Consider the following 15,103-nt stretch of genomic DNA (forward strand, 5'->3'; position numbering starts at 1 on the left):
GGTTTCAAACAGAGATGGCGACAAAGAGGCAAAACTTACAAACTGCAGCTTTTAAGGTCTTATGAAAAAGTGTCTAAAATAGAGAATTAATGTCAAATTTAAAAAATTCTAAATTTCAAGACTTGAAATAAAAAAAATTGGAAGAGGTTGCTATAAACATGAATGACTATAGTAAAAATAAACTGTCTCTGTTTGGAAACAACATTTTTCTATAAAATGTTAATGTAAAATGATAATATAGTATACACACACACACACACACTTAAATACCAAATAAGTTTAAATTAATATTTTTCTTATGAAGTTCTCATGAAAATGTTAAATCTAAAATACAGAAATTATGGCAATTTTAACATTAACACTTAAAAATAAAAGCAATTGGAAAAGGTGGCTATAAATTGTCAAATATAAAACAATTCACACAGTTCACTATGCAAATTGATATAACCAAGAAGACCAATTGCGATTTTAACCCAAAATAAAGTAGTCCGGGCAGAATTAAAGGGATAGTTCACCCAAAAATTAAAATTTCATCATCATTTACTCACTGTCATGTTGTTCCAAACTGGTATGTTTTATTCTTCTGCTGAACACAAAAGAAGATATTTTAAAGAATGTCAGTAACCAGACAGTTGATGGACCCCACTGACTTCAATAGTATTTTTTTCCTACTATGGAAGTCAATGGCTATAGTCAACTGACATTCTTTAAAATATCTTCTTTTGTGTACTCGTACAGGTTTAGAACAATTTTAGGGTAAGCAATGGCAACATTTTCATTTTTGGGTGAACTATCCCTTTAAGAGCACAGGTTTATGGTTAATGGTGTAGAATGAACTCTTAATCAGAGTGTCTGAGGGATATCAACGCTGCCTTGTAAGCACCAGTCACTGTAATTTATTGCTTGGTTGCACGTGTGTTGAAACACTGCAAGGATGTATTGTGACCGCTCTGAATTTACACGTATAATGAGAGGACAGTGAAAGGGCACAAATATTGACACCTGCAGTCCTGGGATTCAAACTGGCAACATTCCAGCTCCCAAAACCGAGGTCTAAAGCTGATCACACCGAAGTGTATCATGAATTATTGATGTGCTCAAGATATATTACAATACAGAGAGAGCAGCGAGACAGACTCATCTTCAGGAAGACCAGAAAGCATTGTGCTGTTGAGAACATGTCACTGATTTCATTCACTTCAGTGTGTTTGACCTTGTTTTTCCTGCTTGCAGTGACCCCATTTAGACTGATATGGATTATTATTTTTCAGATGGACAAATATGATTGGGCGGAAGAGGAGGTCAAGGTCGGATCTTTGCACACACACACACACACTGATCTTGACAATACAAGTCACGTGACCCACAGAGATATGATTACTCCATTTCCTTTTAATAGTCAAAATTACAAAATGATAACATGTTCTACATCATCTACAAAATAATAACATAATATCCATGATCATGGTAAGCATCAACATTTTTGTTTTGCTCTGTTTATAGACATGCATACTGCTGAGAAATATAAAAATATAAATATAAATACATCCCATTATTATCTTACTTTCCTTTTTTACTGGTTCATCATTGACTATAATTTAAAATAGTTGTAGTGTTTGACAAATTAAATGCGGTAGAGTACAATAATAAGGCATTGAGATGCATTGCCAGAGCTGTACAGAGATTAGAGGTATTATTTCAGCTTAATGCTAAATTAAAAAGAAGAACCTAAATATGATCTGAAGCTTATAATAATAATAATAACAACTACTTTTCTAGACAGGAAGAACAAATCTCATATTCAAATTAAGCTCATGAATAACCAGATATACAGTACCAACACTAAAACTGATCAAACAAATCACTCCAGTACAAAACCAAGAACCAAGACGAGTCTTTTTTTCTTCTCCGTTGTTTTTAAACCTTGAGCTAGTAAAGAGTTTTATTTCCTTGTGTGAAGTTCAGTTTTACTTGAGCGCACATGATTAAGCCCTTCTTTAAACACACCATTCACACATTCATAAAAGAAAAGAAAAAACAATCTTCTACAAAAGAGCCGTTTGCTGAAAGTCTCAGTGGAAGCAGTAACAACAGCTGCACTCCTTTCCTCTGACGGCCTGCTGCTCAGACAAATAACACGAGGACGAATCTGAAGGTAAACAGCAAAGCCTTTAAACGCTTCTTCCTATTATCTTCCCTCTCTTTGAATTTCCTAGTTCAGCACCTCATCATGTTACACGGGAAAAGTCAGGCAGAGGATTCATAGTTTCAGTATTTCACGTTCTTCTATAGATGTACACGTGGATTAGACCCAGAGGAGAATCGGAGTAGGAAAATGTGTATATTTTAAACGCCCACAGTACAGTCCTGGCCAAATTATTACACTCAAACAAGCATCCTTAAATAATTTTAGGTTCGATCACATCTCACCAGTGTTGGGGAAAGTTACTTTTAAAAGTAATGCATTACAATATTGCGTTACTCCCTAAAAAAAAGTAACTAATTGAGTTACTTAGTTACTTTTTATGGAAAGTAATGTGTTACGTTACTTTTGCGTTACTTTTTCTCATCTGGTCTGGGCTGTTTGTTTGTTTGTTTGTTTGTTTTTATAACAACAGAAAAGTTCTATTTTTGGCAAATGTAAAGGCCCTTTCACACCAAAAGTGAAATGAATAAACCTCATGCATATTCACGCCTGTACACTAGAGGGCGCAGCTCAAACAAAACTTTCAGCTGTGCTGCCATTGTGGAATAGGATGCAGGAAAAGTAGTAAATGAGTAAATGTAAGCTCACATTTAGTCTAGAACTAGTCTAGAGTAACCATCATGTTCACACAGCGCACACAATGCCTCTGGCACTCCCGATTTCTCTCAACATGGAGCTGTCAGTCAATAATGTGAAAACAAAGTAACTTCCGTTACTTATTTGGAAAAGTAACTTAGATATTTTGTTGTAAATTTAAAAGTAATGCATTACTTTACTAGTTACTTGAAAAAAGTAATCTGATTATGTAACTCGCGTTACCCCCAACACTGCGTCTCACACAACATCAAAAATTAAAATGTTTACATTCTAAATGTATTTAGGACAGTCCTGTAAAAGAAGCTAGCAACTAATAGTTAAGGTGAAATCTGGGTATTTTTACTTTTGGATTTCCGTAGGCAGTTTTTTTTTTATTTATGAGCAGTCCACACATTTCCTTCAAAAATATCTTGTATGCTTGTTTAAACTAGTATAATGGTGGTCTGGATAATCAGTGACAAACTCAAAGTCACACAGACTCAAACAGAAACATTATTTGGCCAGTACCGTACAGACACGACTGGATGTGTGAATCTCCAGTTCATGTCCCATAATAATAATAATAATAATAATAATAATAATAATAAAAGGACTATTACTACTAGTCTACTAAGATTTTGGCATTGTGACATTATTTTCATGAACATTTTATATTACTAGTAATACATTTTTAGTAATTTTTTTTTCTTCAATTTTTAAAAACAACAAATTAAAGGCAGTGCAAAAGCCATGATGTACACTTTCACTGTCAGTAAGATTTTGTTGTTGTTGTTGAAAGAAATGAACACTTTTATTCAGCAAGGATGCATTAAATTGATTAAAAAGTGACAGTAAAACATTTATGTTACAAACGATTTCTATTTCAAATGAATGCTCTTTGAACTTTGTTCAAAGAATCCTAAAAAAAAAAAAAAAAAGTATCAGTTTCCACAAAAATCTGAAGAACTGTTTTCAACATTGATAATAATCAGAAATGTTTCTTGAGCAGCAAATCTGCATATTAGAATGATTTCTGAAGGATCATGTGACACTGAAGACTGGAGTAATGATGCTGAAAATTCAACTTTGAGCACAGGAATAAATTATATTTAAAATATATACAAATAGACAACAGTTATTTTCCATTTTAATTATACTTCTAAATATTCTCAATGGTAGAATATAAATACTTCTATATCATTGTTTAGTTTTGAAATTATGGTAAAGAGAATTGGGTGAATATTTTTTATGCAAATAATGTCACAATGACAAAACGCTTAAATGGACCTAAAATCAGACAATTTCTTTTTTCTTTCTCCCCATTTTGCGTTAAATATAACCTGGCATCTGCCACATAGTGTGTATGTAATTGTCTTTGCTGAACGTTACTACTTTCCTCTTTCACCTCATGAAACCTCTCGTTTTCACCTTTCAGCTCTTTCTTCTGCTTTTTGTCTTTCGTCACCAGAACTATTATGACTTATGAATGGATCTCGAGGCCTTTTTATGGCGGTGGACGTCTGGCAAACAAACAGGAAATCATATTACAGGCAAAAGAAATACAGTAGCAATACACAATCACAGTATCATCAGAGTCCTGCAGCGATGAAAACAGAGAAGTTGAAAGGGAGAAGACGACAGTGAAAGAGAAACCAGCGCGACGTGGCCATTTTTTCCTAATAGTGATCTTTCACCCAACATTTACTCACCCATATGACTTCCTTTTTCCGTAGAACATAAAAGAAGAAATTTAGCAGAATGTCTGAGCTGCTCTCTTCCATGCAATGAAAATCAACAGCCTCCAAAGCTTCCAAAAGGAGAAAAAAAGCTCTGTTTTGTGACAGAAAGTCATACGAAATCTGAATAAAAGTGAGTAAATGAGCAAACATCCGCTTTAAAGGAAAAATACTGCCCTCTAAGTCTGTTTTCCCACCTTTATGCCCTGATCCTTCTTGTTAAGCCAAGATAGCCTAGGAAGACTAAATAGTCACCCTGCCCTCTCAGCACGACAAGAAAATGTACATATTAATCTGGTTTCGAGAGAGTTAAGCGTAAAGCGACTGTGTCTTAATATGTGCATCATTGAGAGGTGTTCTTTCAAAATGTATCATGCTACAGTAGTTGTCGTTGTACGTGAGTGCATGTCATAAAGCATGAGCAACTCCTACTCAGAATGCCTATTTTCACAGTTTCTCCTTGGCTTCCTGTGGAACTTTAGTGTAATAAATTGTATAAATGGCTGTTTTGAGTCATACGTGTGTGTAGTAGCTACTTTTTTAGCTGTGTGTAGTATGTGTGAGTACTAGCACGTGTGCGCTACAGGCCTGCTCTGCTAGCTTTGAGGTTGCGGGATGATGCTGGAGCAGTCGGTCACCAGCAGATCCACCACCGTGTTTCCGCTCACGAACATCGTGGGTGCCGAGACCATGTTGCACAGGGTGACCGTGCTCCCCGGAACCGCCTCACTGGTGGTGGTGGTTGTGGTGGTGATGATGGGGTTGGGATCGCTCACAGGGGGGTTATGGGTACCCATGTGGCCTTGCAGCTGTGTGGGGGTCTTGCAGTGCACACCGCAAAGCTGACAGACCAGGACGCCTCCAGAGCCTGTGGTGCCGAAGCCTCCTCCGCTCTCCTTCCACTCCTGACCGTGGTGCTTCTGAGCGTGAACACGCAGGTACGTCAGCGTGGTGAAACCTGATGGGGCAAATGTTTGGGAGGTGAAGTACTGCTGCTGAATTTCATTAACTGATGATTGCGATTACCTCATAATAACTCGTTAATGATAATTACAGCAGACAAGCTGATTATGTAGTTTTTTGTTTATGCAATTAGTGAGGTTTGTTGAAATACAACATTATAGCAAAGTGAACATGAAAATTGCACCTCACTCATAGATTAGACAGACAGACAGACAGACAGACAGACAGACAGACAGACAGACAGACAGACAGACAGACAGATAGATAGATAGATAGATAGATAGATAGATAGATAGATAGATAGATAGATAGATAGATAGATAGATAGATAGATAGATAGATAGATAGATAGATAGATAGATAGATAGATAGATAGATAGACTCACTGCGGTTGCAGAGGTGGCAGGAGTGATGCTGTGATTGGTTGTGCACCCTCATGTGATCCGTGATATATGCAGCAGACAGCAGTTTGCCACAGATGTGACACGGAACCTTCTCTTCATGTCTGATCATGTGAGCACGCAGTCTGTCCCGTGTGGCAAAGCTTGATTCACACGTCTGTAGCATTTACATTTCATTTAGAGAAAAAAATATATTCACACAAATAAGTAAAACAATATACCAAATTGTTTACGCATTTCATTAGAAAGATACACAGAAAATATATAAATAGAATTGCTTTAATATTTAGCTCATATAACTGAAAACAATGAGTAAAATAATAATAAACTAACAATACATATCTGAATGTAGATAAACCAGTTTTGTGCAATCTTTTACCTCAGTAATGCATTAAAATCAAGACAAGACTTTTCTTTTAGTGTAAATTGTAAAACAGAAACAAAAACTTCCATACCGGACATTTGAAGGGCCGTTCTGAAGAATGGACCTGTCTGACATGACTGTTGAGATGATCAGGCCTGTGAGAATGAGTAAAAGACATTTCATTCACAGTCAAATTTAGAAGCTAAGAGCTCCAAGTATAATCTAAGGTTATTTTCAGACCAATGTGTCATTTGCTTGGTTCCAAAACAGGGATTAAAATTGTTACAATGTTACAATTTATTCTTGGTTCAGTTCACTTTCATAAGGCAACATTTCTTGTCACACCCCTACCCATCATACACTGTGATATAGCCTGGTTCATTGGTTGGTTGGGTCGGATTGCTTTCTCACCACAAGAAAACCTCCAGAGTTCTTTTTCAAGCACGGTGATACCACCTCAGACTGTTTTTTTTGGTGTGGATTCAAGCGTGATAGACGTGTTCATATATGCCTAAACTAAATGAACTAAGAGAAAACTCACCAGGTTTCGAAATGAACACCCTAAAACACATTATAGACAATGCCAGTGTATTGAAGATCAGAGGTCTGCCCTACCGTGAGAAAGCTTTAGCACAGTGTGGGCACACATAGGGCTTTCTCCACGCCTCCCTGGTGGGATCTGACGTGATGGCTCATGCGGTCCTTCCGCTTGAAGCGCTGCTGGCAGATCGGGCAGGAAAATGGCTTCTCGTCCGAGTGGGAGAGCCTGTGTCTGTTCAGGTGGTACACATCCCTGAAGGCTTTACCACAGGTCTCACACGCGTGGTTTTTACGCACAGGGTTGGGGTTCTGGTTTACTGGTCTCTGAGGGGGGAGTAGAGAAATGAGAAGATCATTCAACTGTCTGAAGTAAAGCTGCAAGATATATTGAAATAAAATTGAGTGCGATATGGCCTGGTGCGACTGTCAAATCAAACAGGCTGCAATTTAATCGAATAAATATATGTGGGTGAAGCATGTAATTTAGATGTGTTTAAGCTCATTTACTGTGAATCGAGCAGTTGAGACGATGGGTTACTGTTTGAACGTTAAAATTAAGACGCAAATATTTGTAACAATTTTACAGTAAAATACAACTACTTTTATTACTTAAATTTTTATTTTATAGTACAATAGTGTTATTACAATATATTTCTTTGTTTAATATATTTATTTAATAATAATAATAATAATAATAATAATAATACAAAACAAATTGTTTAGGATTTACTATAAAACAATTTTCACAGAAAAATTGCTAGTATATTTCACAAATAATTACAAAGAAACGGCAAGTACCACATTGAAGTAAACATGACATTTTGAAGTAGAAGGACTGAAATAGCATTTTCTTGTAAAACGTACTCGAATACATTTTATTTGGAACTTAAAACAAACAAACAAACAAAAAAAAAATTACTGTGAAGCTCCTAAATCATTCAGCTCTAAAAAGGATTGCGCCATTTTAATAGTCTTCAGAGTAAAAAGTAATTTTCAAAATCACCCCACTCACTCTATAACGATTCATTCTTTTCAAATATCCAGCAGCTATTCAAGTCATCTGGTGAAAATCCCAGATTTTTTTATATGGCAATATATATAGCAGATTTTGCATTATCTTGCAGCCCTAGTCTGAAGAATGTCCTAAAATAACAGTCTGAAACCTGGTTTATATTTTCACGAGAGCAAGGGTGCATACACAAAAAGTGATGTCATCGCATACCCTGCAGGCTCTGCTTTGCATGGTGCGTGCATCTCCGAAACTCTGGAACTGTGCACTCACAGTGCTTGAATCCCATTGGACAAATCTGAAGGAAGGTTGGCTATGCTGTACTACTGAGGCAGAGAACAGCTACAGGAAAATATGTTTTTGTGCTTTTAATTAAAAGTACTCCTCCACTACCTTTTGTATATCCGAACAATACACTAAACCTTGATGATTTTATTAATTCATTAATCAAGTTGCTTGTATAGCTATTCTTGATTTTATAGAACTGTATGTAAAAAAAAAAAATGGCAATTTTGTATTGCATTTTTAAAAGTGTGTTCAATTTAAGTTTATTAACCTTATAAAGCACACTGTGTCAAATTAGATGCACAAATTTCTAAGGCCTCTAAATTATCAACATGATCAAAATATGCCTTCTGTTGTCTGATTGATAGTTCATACTTTTTAGCAAGTAAAAGTTTAGTATACAAACATGTCCAACTTCAGGTCGTGGTTTGTGTGTTTTTTAGCTGTGGAATGATTTAAACGCAAGTAAATGTAAGAATAATATTGTTAGTTGTTTTTCAAGATGAACACTAACTGGACTTGATTATCCATGCTTTTTTTTTTTTTTGAAAGTCATGGTAAAATGTGAGTATCAAATATTATCCATTAGGTTTTGAGAAACATTTATTTGTTTATCTCTCAGTAATCATTGTTTTATATTGCATTATATGTTTTGCCCCCTCAATAAAAATGAGCTTTGATCATAAAACTAAGCATTTAAATATCATCTTACTAAAACATATTATTCAGAGGATATACAGTGACAACTGATATTTATATGCATTTTATGCAAGTAGTCTGTTATACTGTTATTAAAATCTCACTGATTTGCATTAAAAGCATCAGAATTGCATCTTACTTTTGGCCATACAAACATCAGCATCTGCACAAAAGCCATAAAGTCTGATGTATCAAACATCATACTCAACAAAAAAACACATATAAACATGTAAACTTGTGCTTATGTGCAGTTTAACACAACACAGACACATGGTCAGTGCAGTTACTGGTTTGTTTAGTGTTGTTTTTTTTCCACCTTATATATACACAACCAGCAAACATAAACGAGTAATATTATACTGGCTATGTCAGAAACTAATTCTTATCTCCTGGATCTGATTTTCAGTGGAATTTACGTTTATGAGGGAATGTTTCCACCCCAACATATAAACGACAATGTTCCATTTTATTATGCAAAATACTTCTGTTCAAAATACAATTCATTTAAATAAATACTCTATTTGAGTAATTGGGATGTTAACTAAAAAATTAAATAAGAATTAACTCTTTAATTATTAATTTATTTGATAGTATTCATAACTAGGCCTTGAGCAAAAGAAAAAAAATATCAAGAAATATAGTGGGATGTTACCTAAAATATTAAAGCAGAATTAACTCTTTAATTACTAATTTATTTGATAATATTCATAATTAGGCCTTCAGCAAAAAAAATCCAGAAATATATCAAATGTTACAGATAAAAAGAGAGGTATTCATTATTGCTCCTTTTATATTTCACTTCCATTTTTGCAATTTCTGAGCCTGCTAACTAGGCAAACAATTTCTTCTTTCTGCTGCTTCAGGTGATATTTTCTCAACACCCTTTTTTAAAGAGGAATCTCCATGACATTTACATTACCTTTCCAGTCATTCATTAATACTGCATATATAAGAATAGTTCAAACTCATTTCATAGAGATTTCTGGGGCATTTTTCATTTATATGTCAGCTACCAAGCTTTTCATTTTTTATATTTAAATTATTATATTTATTAGTGTGCAAATGTCTGTGTGCACGAATTATGTGATTGCTGCTATTGTAACAAATATAATTTCCTGTGAAGGATTAATAAAGTATCTATCTTTAAAAAGACTCAGATCTTAGTAAAATTTTCAATTTTCCCTGACCATGGGAACCATAAAAAAAAACAGTCTGCAAAGGTCTGTGCGAGCAAGTATATCCAAGGCTTGCAAAAATAGTTTCTACATATAAACATTTGTATATTAAATTGGTCGCAACATTATGCAATTTAACGTATGCTACATGAATGCAGTATCTGAGAATACACACACAAACAAACGAATGCCCACCTGTACAGGCTCCCCTGTTACCATGACAACAGCAGTCGGAGGAGGGAGGGCGGTCACAGTGGAAGCCACGCTCTCCATGGCAACATCATTTCCATCTTGAGTGGCCAGGACTTGTGTGTGGGGAGGGGCAGCACGGCAGTAGGGGGCAGCGTTTGGGTTTGCTGTTGGGGTATGGAGAGGTGAAGGAGAGAGAGGGGGACTGCGTGTCTTTCTGCACTCTCTTTGGCCATGGCCTCTTGGCTCTGAGAGCCCCCCTTCATGCGGATGCCGGTGTGGACGGATTGATGGCGCCGCAGATTGTAGCTGTTCTTGAACTGCTTACTGCAAATTGAGCAGATATGAGCCGCACGAGCCGTCCTGGACACTGGCTTCACTGATGGGATGGAAAGTCAGAACTGAGCGTTACTAATCAGTAATAAGACAGTTTAAGGGTTAGTTCACCCCAAAATGAAAAATCTGTCAATAATTACTCACCCTCATGTCGTTCCACACCTGTAAGACCTTTGTTCATCTTAGGAACACAAATTAAGATATTTTTGATGAAATCTGAGAGCTCTCTGACTCCTCCATAGACAACAATTTAACAACAACTGTCAAGGGCCTTAAAGGTACTAAAGACATCATTAAAACTGTCCACGTGACTGCAGTGGTTCAACCTTAATGTTATGAAGCGACGAGAATACTTTTTGTGCGCAAAAACAAAACAAAAATAATGACTTTATTAAACAATATCTTCTCATCTGTGTCATTCTCCTACGCCATTTACATTGCAGCGCTTCCAGGTTCTAAGTCAGGACTGGCCGGTATTGACCAACGCTGTTCACGTGATCAGCACAAAGCATGCATGTGATCCTGAGGCAGGAGGCGGCCAATATTGATCCGGCATTCTGACGCAGAACCTGGAAGCGCTGCAATGTAAATAGCATAGGAGAATGACACAGAAGAGAAGATATTGTTGAATAAAGTCATTATTTTTGCGCACAAAAAGTATTCTCATTGCTTCTATTTTAACAATGTCTTTAGTACCTTTATGGACCTTGAAAGTGTTGATTATTTTGCTGTCTATGGACGAGTCATATACCTCTCGAATTTCATCAAAAATATCTTTATTTGTGTTCTGAAGATGAACGAAGGTCTTACAGGTGTGGAACGACATGAGGGCGAGTAATTCATGACAGAATTTTGATTTTTGGGTGAACTAACCCTTTAAGGTGCTGTCACATCAGGTAAAAAAGGTCCATTGTCTATTGTCAATAGTATAGCGATGCATGAAGCACAGCTCACACAGAAGTCACTTTTAAACCAACAGCTCTCTGTTGGTAATTGACCCTTCGCAGGGAGTTTGATTGACAAGCGTTCTAACCAATCAGAAAGCCGAATCTGCTATTTTGTCCGACAAATCCCGTCAGGAGGTAGAAGATTAACCTCCCCAGACAGCAGGAGACTCCTAGGCGGATCCACATTCAAGTCGCCCAAATTCGCGTGACTGTCACATTCGTTTTGGCACCGCCCAGAGGATCAGCTCTGCTTCCGGGCGGCGCCGTAAATTCTACTGTCAATCAGCGGATCCTGAGCGGACCCATGTCGGATCCGTGGACGTGCATGCGCCTTTACTGTAACGGTTGTATCAATTTGCGGGCTCTTTTGCTGTGTGGGTCGGTGGAGTTAAACTTGAAAAACTGTGTATATTGACGTCTTTCCGCGTTTGAAACAACATTCCTTCTCATATTCATTCATGTTTATTCGATGCTATAAATGAACTAGCAGGAAGAGATGATCGGTTTTCAAACACAGTTTGAAAGCTGGGACTTTGTTTAATATCATAAGTAACCTGCTCTGTCTCGTCTGTCGACGTGTTGTCAGTTTCCTCTTTGCTCCGCGATGTACTATTCACTCTGTGTGGTGTGACGGCGCCACGGCTTGTCGGACAAAGCAACAGTAACTAAGAGGGGCGGGTCTTTGCGAAGGGTCAATTACGGCGAATTTACGTGACCAAATTGAACCCATTGCGAAACCTGCATGTGGAAATCTTTCACCCTTACGCAAAATTCCCAATTGCAGAATTTCCTACTGAAATGACTGGATTTCGTGAAAATTCGATGTACAAAGGTAAATGTGACCGTACCTTTACAGACACACGTTTTGACCTATGACTTGAGGGCAGAAAAAGTCAATTTTCTATTGTCAATAGTGTAGCGATGAATGAAGCACAGAATTTTTTTTTTTTTTTTCCGTTGCCAAATCTGCATGGGGAAAGCTTTCTCCCTCATGTGAAATTCTTGATTGAGTGGATTCCTACTGAAATTACTAGATTTTGTCTGCGAAAATTAGTTGAACAACAACATATGTGAGCACACCTTTACAGAAGCTATTATTATCACTATCGGCCATCAGCCGTTTGTTTAAAAATGGCCGATGATCAGGGCCGATTATATCCTGTCAATCAAAAGGGTGCAGAAAAACGTGTTCAGACTGCAACTCATACATACTGAGTGTAAAGAAAATCACTCGTGTGTTGAATTTCTTCTTCTTGGCAGTTGGCAAACCAGCTTTTGTGTTGAATTTTAACGCATTAACAGTTTAAAAACAGTGAGTTTAAAAATAGTAAGGGTTAAACTAAAGCAGGCTCTTTTTGACCCTATGAATCACCCGTATTTCAAGCCAGGGTTGCAGGTCTGCGTTTTTATTTTTATTTTTTGATACATCAAATATTAATTGTAGCACCTCCCGTCCAATAATCGCAAAAGGCTTTGTGCTTTGTTACTTCTGATAAGAATAAAAGTTTACATTTTCAAATTTTGTCCATTTTATCATAAAATTCAAACAATAAATGGCATTTTGACGCTCTTAAATGTGATAATGTGCTGTAATGCCTCAGTTCAGGTGGCAGCTCGGAGCGTGAGTCTTTACTTCCTCTTCTTCAATACAAGTTATCTCGAAAAACATGCATGATCATCAAAGGTATGTTGAAAGATATAGCCTAGTTACAACTGACCCGAATGTATCACGTCTCAAGTAATCACTAATATATATATATATCTCAATTTGCTTTTTTCCCTGTTGCTTTCTGCAGTTTTTTAATATATACCTCAGGTTTTGTGTCGAAGCTATTTGTATAGTCAATCATAAAGCTCTTTCCAGTTTTGGATGTGTTTTTCGCGACATTCACGCTGAAAACCAATGCTGCCGCTCAGGCTTTTGCCACTTAGCGGGCCACAGTCATAACGGTCGACGGTGACGTCACGTGCATACCCTCTATATGTGACCTTTTTGACCAACGGCTTTCTAATAATTTTTCAGTCGTCTATACCAATTTCCATCAGTTTCCCCCTATTTCCAGGTTTTTTATGACCATGTTCTCATTTCTAAAGGTAGGACCTTAAAAACGTCATAACGAAGATCAATCATAGAGCCTTCGCTGTATGGCTGACCTCCGGCTGAAGACAACACGACTATATTCCACACAGCTGTTCTGCTCTATGTGATGACAGAGGAACACTGAGCAACCACAGAAAACCTCCAACCCCTCCCAGCCAGCTTCCTCGCTCCTCTCCAAACCTCCCTCCCATTCCCCATCCCTCCCTCACTCTCACCCACCAGGTACAGGGTCCTCATTGAGAGCAGCAGTGTCCACTGTCGATGGAGGCGGAGCTATGTGCTCGTTGGGCGGGGTTTGAGGAGAGGTCGTGTGGACAGGCAGAAGTTCTGATTGGAGGGTCCCCTCCACTTGGGTCTGGGAAGGTGTGGTCTGGGAAAGAACAATCACAAAGTACTAAGTTTGAATTCAAAACTTCAGTGTAGGTATAACTGAAGTGAACCTCCTCGCAATTTTAATGTAGTAATGTATATGTTGTTACAACTTTGTAATAACATGAATTTCACATCAATTTATTTCCACACACACAGCGTTAAATCTCACCTGGAAGAGAAAATTGCTCCACGCGGCATCCATTTTGTTCCACAGCGATGAATATTATAATCAACTACACAATCATCAAGATTAATAGCGAACAACTGACATCCTTTAAATAGTCTGTAGTTTGCGTTTAATGTTTAGATGTGTTTTTTTAAGTATCCCCCCAATCGCATATTTAATTATCGGCCTGGATTAGCAGGCAATAATGCACACTATTTAGTGTTTAATATGCTCCTATCCAACTTTAACCCGAGACATTACAACAACATGCTATTTATTCATTTGCATGACTTAAAAACCGAAACCAATAATGTTATTTCTACAGGCTAACATCATGCATTATAAAACAGCAGTTGAGGCATTTAGACGTTAAAATAGCGGTTATACGTAATGCGCTTGACGCATTTTAAAGAGTCAAACTTAAAGGCGGCTATGGATAAATCAGTGTTTTTTCCTCGATCCCCCCGACAGGCCAATCGGGTGTTTGTCGAAGCCTCGCTGTAGGATTCAAGCCGTGACCCGGACGAATAACACTCGAGCCCGGCCGCAGCCCGCCGCTCCACCTCGGCGCTTCAATTCACAGGATGTCATCTTTCTTTTTTTATCGCGCGCTCTCTCTCTCTCCTCCCTCCCTTCCCTGTCTCTTTCTTCCTTTTCTTTTTTAATTCCTCTTTCTTCTACCCCCTCCTCTCCTTTTCCTCTCTCCGCTATGTCCCAGTTGTTCTTAAAGGGATGGGAGGCTCTATCTCCCCCTCCTATTTCCGTCGCTTTCCTCCTTCCTCTCAGAAAATGAGCCGACAGAAAAAGCGCCGTTGAGGTCACGTGACTACAGTCTGTTGACCGAGACAAAATGACCTCTAGAAATGAATGAATCTGCACTACGTTCATTTATATAAAATATTTTGTAAAGATACTGTTTTTTGTTTTTTTTAACCTTTTATAACCCAAAAAGAAAGTATGTAGCTGTCAATATTAATACTGTTACTTGCCAGATTTCATATTCAGAGAACATATATTTTTAGCATCTGCACTAACGTT

General features: G+C 37.4%; 1 protein-coding gene across 1 annotated transcript; it reads right to left on the reverse strand.

Annotated features, from left to right (window-relative positions):
* Window positions 1-4,104: 4,104 nt before the first annotated feature.
* Window positions 4,105-14,863, reverse strand: mazb (MYC-associated zinc finger protein b (purine-binding transcription factor)). Its single transcript, XM_048170989.1, is given in 9 exon segments — window positions 4,105-5,476; window positions 5,868-6,039; window positions 6,338-6,401; window positions 6,862-6,902; window positions 6,904-7,110; window positions 10,150-10,280; window positions 10,283-10,522; window positions 13,747-13,897; window positions 14,069-14,863. Coding segments are annotated over 9 exon segments (1,401 nt in total). The 5' UTR covers window positions 14,102-14,863; the 3' UTR covers window positions 4,105-5,114.
* Between the last annotated feature and the right edge of the window lie 240 nt (window positions 14,864-15,103).

Source organism: Megalobrama amblycephala, linkage group LG20 (genome assembly GCF_018812025.1).
Source record: "Megalobrama amblycephala isolate DHTTF-2021 linkage group LG20, ASM1881202v1, whole genome shotgun sequence".
NCBI classification, from domain to species: Eukaryota; Metazoa; Chordata; class Actinopteri; order Cypriniformes; family Xenocyprididae; genus Megalobrama; species Megalobrama amblycephala.